This window comes from Nerophis ophidion, linkage group LG15, assembly GCF_033978795.1.
Source record: "Nerophis ophidion isolate RoL-2023_Sa linkage group LG15, RoL_Noph_v1.0, whole genome shotgun sequence".
Taxonomy (NCBI): domain Eukaryota; kingdom Metazoa; phylum Chordata; class Actinopteri; order Syngnathiformes; family Syngnathidae; genus Nerophis; species Nerophis ophidion.
The window spans coordinates 21854423-21876343 of NC_084625.1; the positions used below are offsets into that span (position 1 = coordinate 21854423).

The 21921-nt window shown below is 41.6% G+C and overlaps 1 protein-coding gene across 9 annotated transcripts in view; it reads right to left on the bottom strand.

Moving 5' to 3' along the window:
- LOC133569438 (receptor-type tyrosine-protein phosphatase mu-like) overlaps positions 1-21921 on the bottom strand; it is a 106054-nt gene continuing 84133 nt past the window's right edge. For 3 of the 9 annotated variants that reach the window (XM_061921773.1, XM_061921772.1, XM_061921777.1), the window contains 15 exons: positions 16321-16347; positions 13659-13849; positions 12377-12464; positions 10338-10414; positions 9832-9868; positions 9639-9736; positions 8830-9176; positions 4061-4196; positions 3814-3963; positions 3556-3729; positions 3349-3480; positions 3158-3283; positions 2465-2628; positions 912-1047; positions 1-839 (listed from right to left, as the gene is read on the bottom strand). In XM_061921773.1, coding sequence (XP_061777757.1) covers positions 786-839; positions 912-1047; positions 2465-2628; positions 3158-3283; positions 3349-3480; positions 3556-3729; positions 3814-3963; positions 4061-4196; positions 8830-9176; positions 9639-9736; positions 9832-9868; positions 10338-10414; positions 12377-12464; positions 13659-13849; positions 16321-16347 — 1937 coding nt within the window. In that variant the 3' untranslated portion in view covers positions 1-785. The remainder of the gene's footprint in view (positions 840-911; positions 1048-2464; positions 2629-3157; positions 3284-3348; positions 3481-3555; positions 3730-3813; positions 3964-4060; positions 4197-8829; positions 9177-9638; positions 9737-9831; positions 9869-10337; positions 10415-12376; positions 12465-13658; positions 13850-16320; positions 16348-21921) is intronic. The other 6 variants (XM_061921780.1, XM_061921776.1, XM_061921779.1 and 3 more) reach the window with 3 other exon arrangements.

The following is a 21921-nucleotide window of genomic DNA, read 5'->3' on the forward strand; positions in this document are numbered from 1 at the left end:
TGTTTGTACATTTTTTATTTGTGGGAGTTATAGATCAAACAACACAAATACAAGTTTTCAAAAAAAATACAGTACATATTTGATCGGCACCAGAGACGTGCTGCCGTGTCATGGCGACACCACGTCACAACTCTCACTGAGATCGTCTCAGGCCGCCACCCTCATCTCTGCATGCTTCATAAGAACGACAACATCGACAAGGAATAATAAATAGTGTGCTTGCTGCATTTCTATGTACAAAATGAACATCGTTCAATGGTCTTCTTTCAGAGGACATTGTCATCTCTCTGGCTCCGTCCCCCAAATTTGACAACTTTTGGCATTTTTTTTTACCATAAAAAACAAAAACAATACAGGCCACCGGTGTGGTCTTACTTGACACATTGTGTCGTCATGAAAACAGACAGACCTTGCCCTCCCACTACAGGTGCAATCTGCATGAAACCACATGTTTCTTTAACGCACATATGAATGAATAACTTCACTTTTCATGATCTCTGGGAACATTTACATCATCTGGACAAACAGGAAGAGACCTCGGGTGAGTCAGCAAAGTTAGCATGGATGTGCCACTCGCACGTGAAAGTGCAAAGCACAAAGATGCAATAACGTAAAAAAACAGCTAAGACAAAAATGACACATGTTGTCCATGAGTGTGTGTCCATGCTTGCAGTTGGTCCACCAAGACAGTGCAAAAACATTGTCCTCCACTTCATCCCTTGTCATTGTCAGTAGTGGTACTCCTCATTTCAATGAGGAGGAGGAGGATGAAGCCTCGTTGTTCCCTAAGCAGAAGCCAAATACTCCAGAGCGACTTCGTAGCAAAACTTGTATTGTTCCTGTCAACACATCAATTATTAGAGGACATCTTTGACTTCACCTGACACATTGGAGTGGAATGTGAGTCTTACCAGGAGGTCCACCATGTTGGGTTTATTGTTCCTAAGTGTTTTAACTGCATGGAAAACATCAACACAACGTTGTTGTCGTAGCATCTCGCACACAATGTTGACACTGCAGAACACGCCACTGCGGCCGCCGCCATTCCTAAGGACAGAGGTGCGGGGAAAAAGCAGAAGATTATAAAAGGTTCCAGGTATCACCACCAGAGGGAGACATACGACTAATAAAGCAACAAAATACTATGTTCATGAACCCAGGGATTAAATTTAATGGGGCTGCGGGCCACATTTGAAAAAAACAGTTAGGCACCAGGAGGCCAGATTTAGATGGCTAATATAGTCTAAATACATTAAAAAAGGAAGCAATATATTTTTTAATAATTTTAAATAAAAATCCTAATTTTAATAATTGTAAAGATTTTCATTACGACAGGAGTGCTTAGCTGTTTTAAAAGACGTATTAGTGAAAGTTATCAAGTGTTTTTAGAACTTACTGCAAAATGCTAGTCTAAAACAACACCTCCAGGCAACTTCAACCCTTTACTAATACCCTCCTCCATTTACATCCCATCTCCCCGGATTATAAATAACCTAATGTAAATAATCAAATGTACTTCTAATGTATATACTTGCTCTTATGCTATCTGAACTCACCATGTTCTTTTATTCTTTGGATTTTAACACTACGTGACTTGTGTGGTCCTCTGTCCTCTGTTGTCCTCTGTGTTTTTTATACACTTTGAGTTCTATTTTACTGTTTTAATTGATTTTACCCTTTAAAATCGTTTTTAATCATATATTTTTTTTATATATATTGTTTTTTTGTATTGGTTTTATATTTATTTATTTTTTGTTTTTATTCAGTCATTGGTGGAGCATAATATTGTTTTTTTAATATTGTTTTTAACATGGCTGTGCAGCACTTTGGAAACGTTATTGTTGTTTAAATGTGCTATATAAATAAAGTGGATTGGATGTTCTCTGCTGGCTGTACATATCCTACTGTAAGACCTACACTGTTTCAATGTCCATTTCTCTGTTGATGCAATTGTTGATGACTTGTATACTGATATCAACCAAAGCTCCTCATCCCACCCCCCGGATTGTAAATAATGTAAATAATTCAATGTATGTACTATGATGATTAACCTGTGTGATGACCGTATTATGCTGATACTGTATATTTGTACCATGAGTTGATTAACGTGGACCCTGACTTAAACAAGTTGAAAAACTTATTCGGGTGTTAGCATTTAGTGGTCAATTGTACGGAATATGTACTGAACTGTGCAATCTACTAATAAAAGAATCAATCAATCAATCAAAAAGAGATCCTCTGTTTGAGTTATGTCAAGAGAGTTTTCTGATGTTTCTAGGAATCTGCTACAAAAAAGGAACTTGTGGGCCCGTCTAATCAACATTTGTGGGCCAGATTTTGCCTGTGGGTTGCCTGTTGCCTAGTATTAGGGTTGTTTAGTAGTACTGAATGACAAGTAAATTAATGTAGTTAAAGTAGTAATTGATGTGATATCAGTAAAAGTTGTAGGAGCGTGTGTACGCACAGACAGTGCACAAGGGTGCGCCCGTCGCCGCCATCGTAGTCGTCCTGCCACTTGTCCACCAGATGGAGCAGCTTGAGAAAGGAGCGCTTGTTGACAGGAGTGTCCCGGTACATGGGCCACCCCAGGAACTGGAACTGTTGGACCATGCGGTACCCGTCTTGTGGCTGGGGAGAGTTAACGGGAAGAAAGGCTGTCAATCAGGGGGTAAAAAAATGAAACGCTCCCAAAGCAGAAAGTGTGCGAGGAGGAGACAAGAGAGCTAATTAAAGAGGAAGCAAGGTTGGAAACGTAGATTTTTAGGAATCACAACACACAGAATATGACCTATAATGTGGGGGTGTATGAAAAGAAGGGGGAGGGGACGTTTGGATCTGACGCCCCGCAAACATCACGAGACACCAGTAGGAGGGAAACGCTAATCAAACACGCCACCGGCAGGGAGGTGAGGATGTGGAAATCAAACACATCAGTTTGATCAAAATTTGCTGTCTTTAGATGGGAAATCAAACGCACCCCCAGAAACTGAAAATGGAAATGGGTCAAAACGAAGAAAAAAAAAAAAAAGGGGGGGAAAGTGTTCGTGGAACGCACAAAATATTAAAACTAAGGAGTCCATAGCGCAAATGTACTTGGAGGAGCCTAGGAAACATGTCAAAGGTCATAGTTCAAGTGTAAAATAGGAATTAGACGCACCCTGGCGTTGTTGTAGATTCTGAAGATGCGACTGATGACGTCCTCCTCCAGGTCAGCTGACACAAACTCCACCTGTAGCGAGCCCAGACGGTGGACGCCGTTTTCGGGCCAGTACTGAGGACACAGCTGGAGGACAGACATCTTTCATTATTATTGTTATTATTTGAGCATGTGTGTGTGCGTGCGCTGACCTGTGCTGGGTCCACGTCATTAAGCATGACGATAGCAGTGCAGTGGTAGTCCAAGACCAGACGCCAGAAGTCCTTGACAGTATTGGGCAAAGGATGTTGGGTCACGATGAAGGCAGACGGCTGCTTGTAACTCTACGGGGTGATCAGAAGATTAAGTGGTGATATGGCAGCGAAGGCATTTGAACAGCAAGTGAGGTCAGAACGTACATCCATGAGGGCTGCGTTGATGTAGTTGGAGCTCTCGCCATCCATAGTGATGAGGAACGGCAGGCAGCGATCCGGCGGTAGAACGTCCATGCAGCGGTTCTTGTCGTGGTTGCGCGGCAACAGGGCGATGCTGCAGTCTTCGACGCGCAGCGTTGGCGTCACCATGTTGAGAGTCTGACACGCCAACAACGCAGGTGTTCACATGCATGTTTGTGTACACGTGTGTGTTTGGTGTGTACAGTGGGTTGTGTGCGTTACCCTGAACTCCTCCTTGATGGGACTTGAGTTGGTCTGAGGGTCCAGTCGGGTTATGTCGTAGTAAACAGAGCGAAGCTGATTGGCCGGGATGGACGTGTCGCCGCACAGACAGGCCTCCAAAATGGCGTCATGGATGAAGACGTACTGCTCCTGATGACGCACAACCCAAGTTAATCATGCTGCCCCTCTAGTGACACAGTATATTGTCTAAATGTCACCTTTGAATGAAAGAGTTGTGTGTGCGTACCTCAGTCTGAACCATGTTAACCCTTCGTGCTCTCAGCTCCCGTACACAGTTGTAGATGTCCACCACGCCCTCTCTCTCCGCCATGTCCAACATGATGTCAATGACGATGAAACAACCTGTGCGCCCTGCCCCCGCACTAACAGACACACGCAAACAGTTTTTGTGTGTTAGGGTTGAATCAGATACAAGTCGGCTTTGACATCCTCAAATGTTTCCAATGCTTCTTATAGGGGAACATTATCACCAGACCTATGTAAGCGTCAATATACACCTTCATTTTGCAGAAAAAAGACCATATATTTTTTTAACCGATTTCCTAACTCTAAATGGGTGAATTTTGGCGAATTAAACGCCTTTCTATTTATCGCTCTCGGAGTGATGACGTCAGAACGTGACATCACCTAGGTAATAAAGCCGCCATTTTCTCAAACACATTACAAACACCGCGTCTCAGCTCTGTTATTTTCCGTTTTTTCAACTATTTTCTGGAACCTTGGAGACATCATGCCTCGTAGGTGTGTTGTCGGAGAGTGTAACAACACTAACAGGGAGGGATTCAAGTTGCACCACTGGCCCAAAGATGCGAAAGTGGCAAGAAATTGGACGAAATTTGTTCAAAATACGAGGGTGTGGTGAAAGCCGACGAAATGTTCAGTCGTTTGTTCCACACACTTTACAGACGAACGCTATGCTACTACAGAGATGGCAAGATTGTGTGGATATCCTGCGACACTCAAAGCAGATGCATTTCCAACGATAAAGTCAAAGAAATTTGCCGCCAGACCTCAATCGAATGTGCCAGAGTGTCTGCACATTTTACCGGCGATGCTAAGGCAGACATGGCACAGAGATGTATGGATAACCTGCAAATGCATTTCCAACGATAAAGTCAACGAAATCATAAAGGTGAGTATTGTTGATGTTATTGACTTATGTGCTAATCAGACATATTTGGTCGCGGCAGGACTGCCAGCTAATCGATGCTAACATGCTATTTAGGCTAGCTGTATGTACATTTGAAACAATATTTTCATCCAGCGTTTCCACCCACCAACATTTAACGCTAAAAAAACACTTACCAATCGACGGATTTAAGTTGATCCAATGTCACAAGATGCGAAACTTCCGATCGTTGGTCTGCACATTTTACCAGCGATGCTAAGGCAGACATGGCCGAATAGCGTCAATAGCTATTCGCTCAATAGCTTCAGTTTCTTCTTCAATTTCATTTTCGCTATCTGCCTCCATACTCCAACCATCCGTTTCAATACATGCGTAATCTGTTGAATTGCTTAAGCCGCTGAAATCCGAGTCTGAATCCGAGCTAATGTCGCTTTATCCTGCTGTGCTATCCATATTGGCATCACTGGATGACGTCACAGGAAAATGGACGGTGGCTTCACAGATAGCGAAAATCAGGCACTTTCAAGCTTTTTTTAGGGATATTCCGGGATGGGTAACATTTTGAAAAAACTTCGAAAAATAAAATAAGCCACTGGGAACTGATTTTTATTGGTTTTAACCCTTCTGAAATTGTGATAATGTTCCCTTTTAAGGATTCACAGAAGTTGTCCAATGGTGTCCAATTTGCAGCTTTTTTCTCATGTTCTATTGGCCCGCAGTACATTTCAAATATACAATTGTAATAAGAAAAAGAGCAACACCTTTTCAACGAAAGAGAAAAGATGAGGTACTGATGCCAATAATCCAAAAATGACATGTTTTTGTCACAAAAAATAAAAACTTCTTATTATACTTTTTTTTTTACAAAATTAAATACATCAATATGCAGCCCTTTGTAGAAAAAGATTGGACACCCCTATCTTCTTAGGAATGGGTACCTTTCACGTTTGAAATGATGAACATTTGTACTCAACAGTACCAATATCCAGTACTTCTCTTTGTTCATGTGTTAATAAATGCTCATTTGTTAAATAATATATATTTTTTTATAATACAGCATTTAACAATGAGCTGATAAGGGTAACTGCGCCGTCCAATTGTTATATGTAGTTTTCTTACATTTCAGAGTCTCATTTGCAAGTATTATATAGTAGATTTTGCAAGTCATTTAAATTTCAGGACGTTAGATAGCGGTAGTTAAAGGCTACAGTTTGTTGCTTTGTCAGGGAATAATGTTTTCCATTAATCTAGTCCTTTGGTGCGCCATAAAAAGTGTTTGTACTGTAAGTATTGTACTTATCACACATCAGCTGTTTGATAGTAAGGTGTATCTTAGTTGTAGTTTTCTTCACCAAATCGCCATGTAAAATTGCTACTGCTATTCAGTAGCATGTTGAAGTCTGGTCAGGACTGCATTCGACTTTATTCTATTAGACATAATTGCTTTGCTGGCATTGAAAATTAGACAATTACTGAGAGGCAGTCCGACTGAGTCTGCCCTGAATGCTGCTTGAGTGCTCGTTTGCACGCCAAGTGTTTGAGCCCGCCGAGTCTGCAACCGGATGTGACGTGACGTGCAACAAACGTATCACAATATGGCACCATTTGATTTTACATGAATCGATACATGATTGTACCAAAGGAATTTGATCGGTGTCTATAAAAGTACCGAATTCGATACCCAGGGGTGTCAAACTCATTTTATTTTAGGGGCCACATGGAGAAATATCTACTCCCAAGTGGGCCAGACTGGTAAAATCCCTGCACGATAACTTGAAAATAAAAACACCTTCAGATTGTTTTCTGTGTTTAAAAATAGAAGCAGCACATTCTGAAAATTTACAAATCATAATGTTGTTGTTTTTTTACACTTACATGTTGCGGGTAATAGTATTCTATCTTTATTTGTCGTTATTTATATTTTCTGAATGAATAATGTGATAATGTTCATCAGTCAACTCAATGGTGTTCGTTTTCAATCTATCAAGATAAAAAGATATCAAAATCAAATTACAGTATGCCATTTATGTAGTTTGATCATTTTCCTTGATTGATGTACTAACATCATGTGATTTATTTTGTACATATGTACCATCAACTACAGCAGGGGTCGACAACCTTTAAATAAAATAAATAAATGGGTTGTACTTGTATAGCGCTTTTCTACCTTCAAGGTACTCAAAGCGCTTTGACACTACTTCCACATTTACCCATTCACACACACATTCACACACTGATGGAGGGAGCTACCATGCAAGGCGCCAACCAGCACCCATCAGGAGCAAGGGTGAAGTGTCTTGCTCAGGACACAACGGACGTGACGAGGTTGGTTCTAGGTGGGATTTCAACCAGTGACCCTCGGGTTGCGCACGGCCACTCTCCCACTGCGCCACGCCGTCCCTATAAAATTTTACCACTCACAGAGCCATTTTGACCCGTTTCACAAAATGAAGAAAACTATGGGGGCCACAAGACTCTTTTGAAATTCAAAATGAAATAACACAGCGTACTAAGTTTTTTTTTTTGCTTTGTGCTATGTATTAACCAGGGGTCTCAGACACGCGCCCCGCACCTTAATATGAAAATTTAATATTAGTGAGGCCCGCAAGTTTTATTTAAATGCCATTTGACAACATCATATTTGCCAACCATCTCAATTTTTCCGGGAGACTACCGAGTTTCAGAGCAACCTTTCTCTCAACTGTCTGCTGGTTTTCACCCAAACAAAAATAATAAGGGCGTGCTATGATGACGATGTGTTTAGCGCCCTCCACAACCGTATCAACCAGCTTGCCAGCCAATTCGCATATTGTATGACGCTTCTGCAGACACACATAAGCGACTGCAAGGCATACTTACTCAACAGCCATACAGGTTACACTGAGGGTTGTGATATAAACAACTTTAACACTCTTACTAATATGCGCCACACTGTGAACCCACATTGAACAAGAATGACAAACACATTTCTGGAGAACATCTGCCCTATAACACATTATAAACGCAACATAACAAATACCCAGAATCCCATGCATCCCCGACTCTTCCAGGCTCCGTTATACACGCCCGCTAGCACCAAAACCCGCCCCCCCCAACCCCGCCCACTTCAACCGGCTAGCGGGGGTGTATAATGAAGCCCGGAAGCGTCAGGCATGCATGGGATTCTGGGTTTTTGTTATGTTGCGTTTATAATGCGTTACAGTGCGGATGTTCTCCCGGAATGTGTTTGTCATTCTTGTTTGGTGTGGGTTCACAGTGTGGCGCATATTAGTAAGAGTGCTAAAGTTGTTTATATTACAACCCTCAGTGTAACCTGTACGGCTGTTGAACAACTATGCCTTGCAGTCGCTTGTGCGTTGAGTCAGCAGCCGCACACTAGATGTGGCCCGCCGGCACTCACATAGCATTGTATTAAAGCGGACGTACAACATGGTCAAAAAGACATTTAAGGCATTGGGATCACAGCACGGCCTAAGTAATGATGGCTGGGTGAAAATCTTAGAATGTTATGCTGGGGAGATTTCTGGGAGAGACAATGAAATTTGGAAAACCTCCCAGCAAGATGGGTGGGGGGGGGGTCGGCAAGTATGCAGCTGAGCCACTTCAGAGTGATCCAAGAATCGCACGCGGCTCCGGAGCCGCGGGTTGCTGACCCCTGATCTACAGAGATACAAATAATTGCTATTGCAACATCCAGTAGACACATGTAGAAGATCTGTTTCTTTCATTCAATAATTTCAGGTTAATTTGCATACTTAGCAAACTCCTCCCGCGGGCCGGATAAAACCTGTTCGCGGGCCTTACGTTTGACACCCCTGCCAATCCCTATTCCTTCTGCATACACATTATGATAATGGTGAACTCACCTGCAGTGCACCACAGTAGGCCCGGCAGTGGGAGGAGTCTTGGCTTTGACGCGGCGGATGAATCCCAGCAAACCGGTGGCGTGGAGCGGAACGCCATGATCGGGCCAGCCGGTGAAGTGAAACTGACGGATCTCTCGGATCTCAGCCACGCCCCTCTGAGCGACACGGGATTGATTAACGATCTGGCGGGGGCCACGCCCTTCTGAGTGGGTGATTATTTGGAGCAGTACCTTCTCCACAGCAAAGGTGCGAATGACGTATTCGGACAGCAACTGGGTTTCGATGAGCGTCACCTTTGTGTCGCCGTAGATCTCCGTGTCGTCGGGCCAGTACTTGCAGCACTTCACCTGCACATGAGCGCACATGAGAATCATCAAAATTCAATAGAAACATAAACAAGCAGCTTATGTATTAAAATCTCATTAGACCTCCACAACTCATTAACAACTAATTACTGCTCTGCTAATCACTCTGTCGCCTCGGCAACCAAATGGGAGTGACAGAGAACAGAATGTGTGCGTGTCTGTGTGTGTGATAACAGGGGGGGGGGGGGGGGAATCAGCCCGCAATATCCCACAATTCCCCTGCTGCTGTCCTGTAGAGGGCCGACAGATCCCCGGTGCATTGTGGGTAATGACAGCGCCTGCAGGTGTGTGTGTGTGTGTGTGTGTGTGAATTTACTTTGAGGCACAAGATGAAGTATCAGCAGGGAGCCCTGTTCTAGAAGTGTTGAGCAGAAATGACAGATGCACTCTGGGAAACAGAGTCACATAGTAATACACAAGATGTGTGCGTGTGCTTTTACTCACCCGTCCCACCTCCACCAGGTTGGTTACCATGACGATCGCAGCCGTATTTTCCTGCCACACCATTCGCCAAAAGTCGTACATGGTCTCCTGCATGGGACCTACAACACAAACGCACACGCACACGCATACACACACATCAGTAATCTTTGTAGTTGTAAAGTGTGTAAACCAAAGGAGACGAGACGTTCCTCACCTTGAGTGGCGATGTAGTGATTGGGTCGGTGGTATCCCTGAGAAATAAAAACAAGCGTCAGATTTGGAAACTCTTTAACTTGACGGACAGCTGTCAGTATGACACCATGTGTTATGAGACGGGCGTAAACATCGTTAAAAGTAAACCGACTCAACACACTCAAGATCGAGCGCCGAGTTTGTTTACTCAGTCAACGCTGCTTACATCTATGATGACCACTGTTCCCATGGAAACAGAGAGGGCCGCCATCTTTCGCATTGACCTTTAAAGGCAAGAAACTATTTATTAAGCGTGTGTGTGTTTGTGTGCTCAACAGCTTTAGAGCCAACGACGAAATGCCACCAAGGGGTTCGATATTTGTCTTCTGTTGGAACGTTGTCACCCTCTGACTGTCGAAGCATTAAAGTCGTACTTGATCTTCAGCGTTCGCTTCTCCAAATTTCACGGGTCAAAGCTTCAAGTTGAAGCTTGGGTGAATTGATGAGGTGTATGTGTGCGTTACTCACGTCGACATAGTTGGCATTGATGTAGTCAGATCCCTTCTCTCCATCTTGAGGCTGCAGACGCACGCGAGAGTGGTCGTCTAAAAGTACAAGACAAGGTGGTAAATCTTACTAATCCATTTACTGCAGATGAGTAGATGTAGGATGCTAGAACTATCGGGGAATGTTTGTAGTCAGGACTAACTCAAGTCTAGTACTATCTGGATTAACTCCACACTAGTCAGGACAAACTCATGTCTAGTACATTCCGGATAACTCAACACTAGTCAGGACTAAGGTTTACGTTTGTCTCACAAATACTAAAATCTGTATTGTCAGGACTAACTGACTAGCTGTCTAATAAGCACTAACTCTTGTCTCGCCAGTACTGAGTTTTGTGTTGTAAGGATTTACTTGTGTCGAGTCAGGACTAACTGATGTCTAAGGGGTGGCATAGCTCGGTTGGTAGAGTGGCCGTGCCAGCAACTTGAGGGTTGCAGGTTCGATTCCCGCTTGTGCCATCCTAGTTACTGCCGTTGTGTCCTTGGGCAAGACACTTTACCCACCTGCTCCCAGTGCCACCCACACTGGTTTAAATGTAATTTAGATATTGGGTTTCACTATGTAAAGCGCTTTGAGTCACTTGAGAAAAGCGCTATATAAATATAATTCACTTCACTTCACTAATCAGGACTAATACATTAATAGTTAGGGCTAACCCTTGTCTCACCATTACCAATGTATTAACTCGTGTCTACTATAATCAGGATTAACTCAAGTCTAGTCTGGTATAACGAGTTAATAGGTAGAACAAACTGGTTTGTACTGAGGACTAACTCTCTTCTAGTCATCTATTTAGGACTAAACTGTGTCTCATCAGAAATAACTGGGTTCTAGTCAGCACTCACTTGTGTCTAATCCAGACTAACACAAGTCTGGTCAAGACTAACTCATTTGTAGTCAAGCATCAAGACTAACTTTTGTCAAGTAGGCACTTAATTATTTGTAAGTCACGACCAACACTAGTGTAGTAAGATCTCATTGGTGTTAAATTCGGACTGACACAAGTCTGGTCAGGGCTAACTCTTTTGTAGTCAAGACTAACTTGTGTCAAATAAGGACTAACTCATTTTAAGTCAGGACTAACTTGCTACAACTATAACCAGGATTAACTCATTTTTAGTCACAACTAACAAGCTAAATTGTTAACACATGTCTTGTGTAATTATAGTGAAACATTTGTCAGGACTACTCATGTCTAGAATATTCTAGATCAACTCAAGACCCTTGCAGGACTAACTCTTGTCTCAACATTACCAAATTTTGTGTTGTCAGGACTGATTGGTAGTACATAGGGCTAACCCATGTTTCACCATTACTGACTTGTGTCTCATATAAGCATGTCTAGTCTGGTGTAACTGGTTACTAGTCAGAACTAGCTCATTTGTAGTCAGGATTAACTCTTGTCTAGTAGTGAATAGTGACCAACTCGCATCTTGTCAACACAATATGGTATCTAATCAGGACAAACATGTGTCCCGTCAGAAATAACTGTGTTCTAGCCAGGAATAACTGGTGTCAATATCAGACTATCACAAGTCTGGTCAGGACATACTAATGTGTAGTAAAGCGTCCAGATTAACGTACCTTAAGCCAAAACGAACTCATTTAAGTCAGGACCAACCCTATTCTAGACAGGACTCATTGGTGTCTAATTGGGACTGACTACTCTAGTCAGGACTAACTAGTGTCAAATTTGGACTAACACAAATCTGGTCAGGACTAACTCATTTGTAGTTAGGAGTCAAAACTACCTTGTGACAAGAAAGTACTACCTAGTATTAAGTGAGGACCTACACGAGTCTAGTCAGGAATTACTGGTGTCAAATTTGGACTGAGAAAAGTTTGGTTCAGACTTACTCATTTGTCCTCAAAAGTCAAGACTAACTTGTGTCAAGTAAGGACTAACTCCTTTTAAGTCAGGACCAACTTGAAACTAACTCGCAACTAGTGAGGACTTAACGGTATGTAGTCACAGCTAATAGTTGTTTGTTTGTACATACAGGCGATGATGTTGCCGTAACGATTCTTCATTCGGTTCTCGTCTTTTTTGGCCGAGTCCCAAGGAGCTGATTGACCCTCGAAGAAACTCTGAGCACAAAAATACAACATTTACATCAGTCTAGCACTTGCTAGACTACATACATTATGTCTACATTATCTATCTGCAGCAGGGCTATTCAACTATTTTTTTCCCCCAGTAAGCTAAGGACCAGGGAGGTCTGGACTTCTCCCTTTAATGTTATTCTTATTTTGAGAACCAGCGTTCTCTGCATTGGACATTTGTTACACATTTCAGAGAAAATAGCCCTGTTGCGCAAAATACAAGTTCCTCGATACAACAGTTGAATAGCCCTGATATACAGTATCTATGATGCGGTGTGACAAGCAGAATGAATTTATGGAACGCATGGACAGCATAGGTGGTGTCACCAGTGTCGGTAAAAAAAACAACAACAATGCATCTATTGTTTAGCTAGGGCATGATAAAATGAACCAGAGGCTTCATAAAAAAACTACTTCTTCCGTCCATTCTTTTTATTCTTCCTCCTTTTGTTCCTCGCTTCCTGCCAGTCATTTGCAGCTGTGTGTGTGTGTAACATGCTAATGCTATGTGTCCCCACTTTATGACCTCATCTCCTGATGTCAAACAGCAGAAGGCGCTGTTTACAGGTCACATGACAAACACGGCTACAGCAGCTATGCTACTGGACATGCTACTAAACATACATGGCATGAGGCAAACGAAAGTGTGATAGGGATAATTGTGACATAACGATGAATGAATGTGATCCAGCATGTTAACACTCTTACCTCGTTAAGCTGTCCAATCAGATTACAGAATAAAGAAGAAGCGGAGATGGGACGGTTAAGAGTTATCAGTGACAGCTAGCAGCTTGTTAGTCATTCATGTTAATATTATCACTACCCAGGCATCAATAGTCAAACATATAATGTTAATAATGAACACATTTGTATCCATGACAACAATAATAATCATCATCATTACTATGACACACACAAACACACTCGGCAAATTCTACACACAAGTTGCCAGCAACTCTGTGCAAATGGAGGGTGAAAATACTTTGTGTGTGTGTGTGTGTATAATGCATGAGCCCTGGGGAGGTAAGCTGCTGGTAGGCAAAGCATGCACACACTCTGCCTAGCGCGCACACACACACACACGCACGCACACGCACACGCGCACACACACACACACACACACACACACACACACACACACACACACACACACACACACACACACACACACACACTCACTTCATACTCCTCTTTAAAGCCGTAACCCTCAGCGCACTTCATCTGCGTGATATGCTGCAAAAGGTCGGCCACCCGGATGGCGGGGTGCAGCTGGGCCGTGTGGTAGGGTGGCGGCTCGCGGTCTGGATCGCGCTGCTTGAAGTGGTTCTGGACCAGGCTGCTGGTCTCGCTGGTCATGGTGTGGCTGTCATCTGGAGGAGGACAAGAGCAGCGCATCGTCAGCGTGACAGCAGCCGCCAAGACTGGATTTTGTGGGCATTCGAGTCCACATCATGACAACATCTGGTCCACACACAACACATGACCACACACACACGCACACACACACATTACATGTTATCAGGTCACATGACTGCAGAGCAAATGATGGCCATGCACTCTTTTCACACTGCTGGTAATCAATATTTTGTCACAATTTTAGTCTTTGTACTAGTCTAGATTGAGTACTGAACAAGATTAGTAACAATCTGGATTCAGTACAGAGTCCAACCCTATTACTGATGCAGTTACGGTACTCAATCCAATACTGGTCTACATCCACCACGAAACCAAATCTAAGACTGGTGTAGACACATTCCTGAAATGGATTTCTAGCCCAAAACTAATCCATTATGGGTCCAGATGGAGTTCTGAATCAAATTGATTACAAATGAGATCCAGTAATGAACCAACTTCTATACTATTTCAGATTCAGTACTGAATTCATTCATTACTAATCTAGATTCCATACTGAATTTAAATCCAACATGGCACCAGATGCAGTACTGAAACAAATCCAACACTGTTCTAGATTATGTTTGAACCAAATAAATAGTGGTCCAGATGTATTACCAAACGGTTTTAGATTGGTTACTGAAATAGATTCATTATTGGTCCAGATCCAATCCATTACAATTCATAGCCAATAGTGAACCAAAGCCAACACTGTTCAGAATTAGAATCAGTTTATTTGGCCAAGTATGTTTAACACATATGAATTAGACTTGGTTGACTGTGCTCTCATTGTTCAATGCAGATCAAATACTAACCAAATTGATAGTGGTGCAGATGGATTCCCAAACCGTTTTAAATTGGTTATTAAAATAGATTATTATATGTCCAGATCCAATCCGTTACAATCCAGATCCATTGCTAATCCTAATTCAACTCTGTTCCAGATCAAATATGAACCAAATTAATAGTGGTCCAGATGTATTCCCAAACCAATTTCAAAACGGTTGTAGATTGATTATTGAAAATCTTTTACTACCAGTCAAGATTAAGTAGTGAACCAGATCCACTATGGTACATATCAAGTACTAAAACAAATGAAAGGGAACTGGTCCTCGTCCCAATAAACTGCAGTGTGAAAAGAGGAGAGTTCAGAGTCCTGGAAGCAGACAAACCTCTGTGACCTTTGACCTTTGAGCCATCCAGGACTCAGAAACCTGTCACTAAGCTCTCTCTGTGTGCTCTCATTGGCTGCACTGCTTTGACTGACACATCAGAAACTAGCCCAAAAACCACCCAACCAATCATGGCAAAGAGGCAAGGTGTGGCAAGGAGATGAGGGTGGCGGGCTGTGATGCAGGAGACAACAACAACAACAACAACTGTGACCAATGAGAGGGCAGGTGGGAGGAATCTGGATTGTGATGTCACAGTGTCACCACGGGGTCTTCGTCAAGACGACATCACAGAGGGTGGTGGGCGTGGCTCCATGCGCTGAGGTGACAGCCTCCCACCCAACCCCATCAGAACCCTCCCATCCCTTAGCCCCAAATTTATCAACTTACCATTAATGGGCACTTTACAGAGAACGATTGAGGAGGAGAAGAAGAAGAGAGGAGACAGGGTTTAAGCAACAACTCTAGCTGGAGCGTCTGCCTGCACTAAAGCTAAGCTAGTGCTAACACAAAGCTAGCATGAATCCAACAAGAGGCAAAGTCCTGTCATTTTGACCTTGGCAGTTCATGCCAAGCTAATCGAGCTAACATTATGCTGGCTAACTGAAGCTTTTTTTATTGAGAACAAGGCAACTTTAACAACAGCATTCGTTGATTCTGACAGTTAGCGTTTGACTTAGCATCATAGCTTTTAGTTAAATTCTAACTAATTCAAGCAAAAGCACTTCCTGCTGTTTCAGTGTTAAATTCTGACTGACAGCTCAGTCTTTCCGCAACTTTGCCCCCTTCCCCGTCCACGTGACTGTGTTGTGTCCATGCAGAGGTCAGAGGTCACAGACAGATGCCACGTCAACACGCGGGAATGTTGTAGATGCGGGATGGAGTGACGCCCACCGTTCTTTAGAGTAATAAATAACAAAAATATATAATATCACGAAAATGTATCAAAATCAACACAAATTTCCAACAAAAGTAAAATCAACATAAATATTAAGTAAAAAAACAATAATTAATCATTATCGATGGAGGGTTGAATCCAGTCTAAAGAACCAAAAAGCAGCCGAACAAAAAGCAAGCAGGGATGGATGGAAGCCATAATACCACCACTTCCTGTCTGTCTCACCTGTCTGCTACTTCTTGTCCCACCCACCCATATCCTGTCTGCCTCACCTGGCTAGTTCCTATCTGTCTCACCTGTCCACTTCCTGTCTGCCCTGTTTTTTCAGGTGTGTTTGCTTCCTGTCCTACAAAAGGAGACAGCAAATCAGAAGTCTCACCCAGAATGGCGGTCGGCACAAACTGGTCTGCCGTCGGGGTGGCATCAAGCAGCACGGAGAGACGCAACAAAGACAGACAGGAAGTAGAAAGGGGAGGCAGATAGGAGGTGTGTTGCAGTAAGTACCGATGAAGTATAGTAGCAATTAAAATACATTATAAAGTCTTATCATTTATGGGTCATACTCGATGTTAAAAGGTCCCCTATTATACCAAATGGATTATTTAATGATGGTATAAAAGTCAAACGTGTCCCGCCTGTTTATGAGCACCGTACGAGAGAAACATTTTTCATCTCCCAAACTTTTAAGAGAACAGGCGGTTGCTTTAAAGTTCCAGCTTCTTGAGGATAAAGCTAATTCCTCAGGCTTCACTATACGTCTAAACATAAAGCTTGGAGCCAACTATCCGGCAGTCAGCGACAGACTTGAGAGTTGTAAGTTAGATTTTAGTTTTTCTTAGGTGAATAACTTTTGTGAAGTGCGTGGCGACCCCCGCTTTACAAAATTTCCCCAAACCTGTTCCAATTATTTGTGCTGTGTTTGTGGTGCAAAAGCTTTTTGTCTCACGATTATAATTTTTAGGTTATTAACATTTTATGTTTCATAACCTGTCCCAACATTCTCAAAATCTTCTCAAACCTGTCCCAATCGTTTGTGCTGCAAAAAGTTTGGTCTAACTATTATAGTTTCCATGTTTTATAAAGTTGTATTCGGCTGCTTATGAATCATAAAACGTTAACATAACTATAATATTTAGACAAAACATTTTTGCAGCTCTAACCAGCAAAAATTTAGGGAGACTTTGATATGGATGGGCTGCTTATGAAAAATAACACATTAATGACATAAAAACCATAAAACATTAATAACATAAAAACTATAAAACGTGATTAACATAAAAACTATAATGGGTAGACCAAAACCTTTTGCAGCACAAATGTAGCCCAAACGTTTTTGGAAGATTTTCACAAGGTGGGGGGAAACTACATTGATAACATGAAAATTCTACTAGCTATTCATTGTTTTTTTTAGCATAAACCATAACACACATAGCCCAAATAATTGGAACAAGTTTGGGGATATTTTCACATAGTTGGAGCTGGTTATGAATAATAACACGTTAATTACACATTAATAACATACAAACCATAAAATGTTAACATTAAAACTATAGTTAGACCAAACATTTTGCAGCACTAACGTTTGGGACCGGTTTGAAGAAATTTGGACAAGGTCGAGGGCACTGGTTATGAATTATAAAATGTTTATAACATTAAAATATTATAGTTGGACAAGCATTTTTTTTTTGCACAAATGTAGGACTAATAATTGGACCAAAGTTGGGGAGATTTTGACATAGTTTGGGGCTGGTTATGAATACATGTTAACATAAAAACTATAAAATGTTAACATTAAAACTATAGTTAGACCAAACATTTTGCAGCACTAACATTTGGGACCGGTTTGAAGAAATTTGGACAAGGTGGGGGGCACTGGTTATGAATTATAAAATGTTTATAACATTAAAATATTATAGTTGAACAAACATTCTTTTTCAGCACAAACATAGCACTAATAATTGGACCAAAGTTTGACATAGTTTGGGGCTGGTTATGAATACATGTTGACAGGAAAATCATAAAACGGTGACATAAAAACTAAATTTTTGGAGCACAAACCAGCACAAACATAGCACATACGATTAAGGCAGGTTTGGGGAGATTTTGACAAGGTGGGATGGCTGGTTATAAATAAGAAAACGTTACATTAAAAAAAACAAATCATAAAACGTTAACGGTAAAAAAACAATAGTGGTTATGAATAATAACAGGTTAATTACACGATAACATAAAAAATAAAAATGGTTAATAACATAAAAACTATAATAGTTAGACCAAAAAGTGTTGCAGCACAAATGATTGGGAAATGTTTGGGGTGATTTTGACAAGGTTGGGGGACTGGGGTGCGCGACAGTCCATAGGTCAATGACTGGGCTAACTGTAGCTAACATATATATGCTAATGTTTGTGTCCTCCTGTCCCATTCCTTAATGTTACGTCCTTGTATATGATATACATTCGAGTTATTACGTTGTGTACTAAGTGCAGAATTATAGTGTGTATATAAAAAGTGGATAAAGTCCTTGTGTTGAATGTTTTTATTATCTGGCTATTAAAACCACGTGATTTTTTTGCTCTTCTGCATATTTTGCTGTTTTATTCTATTTTGTAATGTACTTTTTTTAAATTATTCGAATTCAATTACTTTTTATTGTTTCTTTGTATTTGAAGCACTCTGGAAACAGTTCTGTTGTAAAAGGGGAACTGCAATTTTTTGGGGAATTTTGCCTATCGTTCGCAATCATTATGAAAGACAAAAAGACAAAATATAAATGTTTTGCTTTCTCACATATAAAAATCATCTCGTTCTCGATGGCTAGCAATGCAGCTAATGGGAGCAATTCCTTCTACCGCTAAATAACTTTAAAAATTCATTCAAAAACTGTCACCAACACTTCATTTATGTTTTGTAAGCTGTATTATTACCAAACTGTTGCGACATTGTTGTTGTAGGAGCGAACACTGAGGAACTGTTTCTACCAGTGTAGGAACATGTCGGCGTGCTTTGCTGTTAGCCCTAAAAGCTAACTACGGCAAGAGATAAGCTAGCTTCTACAACGACCCGAAATGCATTTAGTATAATGCACAACACTGCGATACGAGCCCAATCTGTACTGACTGCTGACTGAAAAACAATACAGTATCTGTAAAGTATTAGCCCATATTTCATATTTTCTTTGTACACAGCTAAGCTAACTAGACAGTGTACTGTATGTACTGTAGTTGTAAAAACGCGCATGGCATGCTGCGTGTATCATGGTTGATATTAAAAGTGTGACTCACTCAATGGACAGTTGTTCGTCTGGTCCAGCTGGCCGGGGACATTTCCTGTGGATTTTGGGTAAGCAATCCATTTATGCCGAAATAGCTTGGCTCCAAGTTCCATACTTATACCATCAAAATCACTTTCATCCTCCTCTCCCGGCTTCCGTCTGCTCCAACTTCCCACTTTTCCTTCATGCTCGCTTCTATAAGCAGCTGTATATTCAGCTTCAAAAGAATAAGGTTGGAATCTCAGGGCATTCAATCGATCGCAAGTGGACTGTTTGGTTTGTCTTAGAAGACGTTTGGCCTCTTTTCGAATAAGCATCCTGGGTTCGTGCTCATGGACTTGTAAAACCCAAAACCAGTGAAGTTGGCACGTTGTGTAAATCGTAAATAAAAACAGAATACAATGCTTTGGGACGGCGCGGCGCAGTGGGAGAGTGGCCGTGCGCAACCCGAGGGTCACTGGTTCAAATCCCACCTAGAACCAACCTCGTCACATCCGTTGTGTCCTGAGCAAGACACTTCACCCTTGCTCCTGATGGGTGCTGGTTGGCGCCTTGCATGGCAGCTCCCTCCATCAGTGTGTGAATGTGTGTGTGAATGGGTAAATGTGGAAGTAGTGTCAAAGCGCTTTGAGTACCTTGAAGGTAGAAAAGCGCTTTACAAGTACAACCCATTTATCATTTATTTTTATTTAATCCTTTTCAACTTATATTCAATTGAATAGACTGCAAAGAAAATATATTTAATATTCGAACTGAGAAACTTCATTTTTTTTTGCTAATAATCATTAAAGGCCTACTGAAACCCACCACTACCCACCACACAATCTGATAGTTTATATATCAATGATGAAATATTAACATTGCAACACATGCCAATACGGCTTTTTTAGTTTACTAAATTACAATTTTAAATTTCCCGGGAGTTTCGTCTTGAAAACGTTGTGTAATGATGACGTGTACGCAAGACGTCAGGTGTTTTTAGGAAGTATGAGCGCTACGCACACACACAGCTAAATGTCGTCTGCTTTAACGGAATAATTACACAGTATTTTGGACATCTGTGTTGCTGAATCTTTTGCAATTTGTTCAATTAATATTGGAGAAGTCAAAGTAGCAAGATGGAGTTGGGAAGCTTTAGCCTTTAGCCACACAAACACACGGTGATTTCTTGTTTAAAATTCCCGGAGGTGAAAATTTACTATGGATCAGAGCGTGGTCAAGCGAACATGAATCCAGACCAAATGTCAACCAGCAGATTTCGGTGAGAAAATTGTGGTTAAAAAGTCGCTTCTAACCGGAGAAAAGCTGAGGTTGGGCCGTCCATTACGCTGCCGTCGACTTCCCTGAGACACTGCGCGTCAACACACCCATGGAGACACCCTTCCGACTATCAGGTACTATTAAACTCACTAAAACACTAGCAACACAATAGAAAGATAAGGGATTTCCCAGAATTACCCTAGTAAATGTCTCTAAAAACATCGGAATCCGTCCCAATGCATTTGCGTTTTTTTTTTACTCGTTTTTTTTTTCTTTTCTTTTTTTTTTCCAGTCCGTCGCTATCAATATCCTCAAACATGAATCTTTCATCCCTGCTCAAATTAATGGGGACATTGTCGTTTTCTCGGTCCGGATAGCACTTTTTGTTGGAGGCTCCCATTATAAACAATGTGAATATGTGAGGAGCCATCAACATGGGACGTCATTGTCTGCGACTTCCGGTGGAGGCAGGGCTTTTCTCTTAACACCGACAGTTGCGAACTGTATCGTGGATGTTCTCTACTAAATCCTTTCAGCAAAAATATGGCAATACCGCAAAATGATCAAGTATGACACATAGAATGGACCTGCTATCTCCGTTTAAATAAGAAAATCTCATTTCAGTAGGCCCTTAACTTAGAATGGCAGCAACACATTGCAAAAAAGCTGGCACAAGGGCATTTTTACCAATGTATTAAATGGCCTTTCCCAAAGCTCAGTAAACATTTGGGAAATGAATAGACCAATTTTTGAAGCTTCTCAGGTGGAATTCTTTCCCATTCTTGCTTGATGTACAGCTTAAGTGAAGTGAAGTGAAGTGAATTATACTTATATAGCGCTTTTTCTGTAGTGACTCAAAGCGCTTTACATAGTGAAACCCAATATCTAAGTTACATTTAACCAGTGTTAAAACCAGCTTAAGTTGTTCAACAGTCCGGGGTCTCCGTTGTGGTAGTTTAGGCTTCATATTGCGCCACAAATTTTCAATGGAAGACAGGTTCTGGTCCACAGGCAGGCCAATATAGTACACAATTGTTGCTTTTACTATGAAGCCACGCTCTTGTAACACGTGGCTTGGCATTGTCTTGCTAACGTAAGTGTCCATGATGACATTGCTTGGATGACAACATATGTTGCTCAAAAATCTGTATGTACCTTTCAGCATTAATGGTGCCTTCACAGATGTGTAAGTTACCCATGCCTTGGGCACTAATACACCCCCATACCATCACGGATACTGGCTTTTGAACTTTGCGCCTATAACAATCCGGATGGTTTGTTTCCTCTTTGTTACGGAGGGCACGATGTCCACAGTTTTTAAAAACAATTTGAAATGTGGACTCGTCTGACCACAGAACACTTTTCCACTTCGCATCAGTCCATCTTAGATGAGCTCGGGCCCAGCGACGCCATCAGCGTTTCTGGGTGTTGTTAAGTGGCTTTTGCTT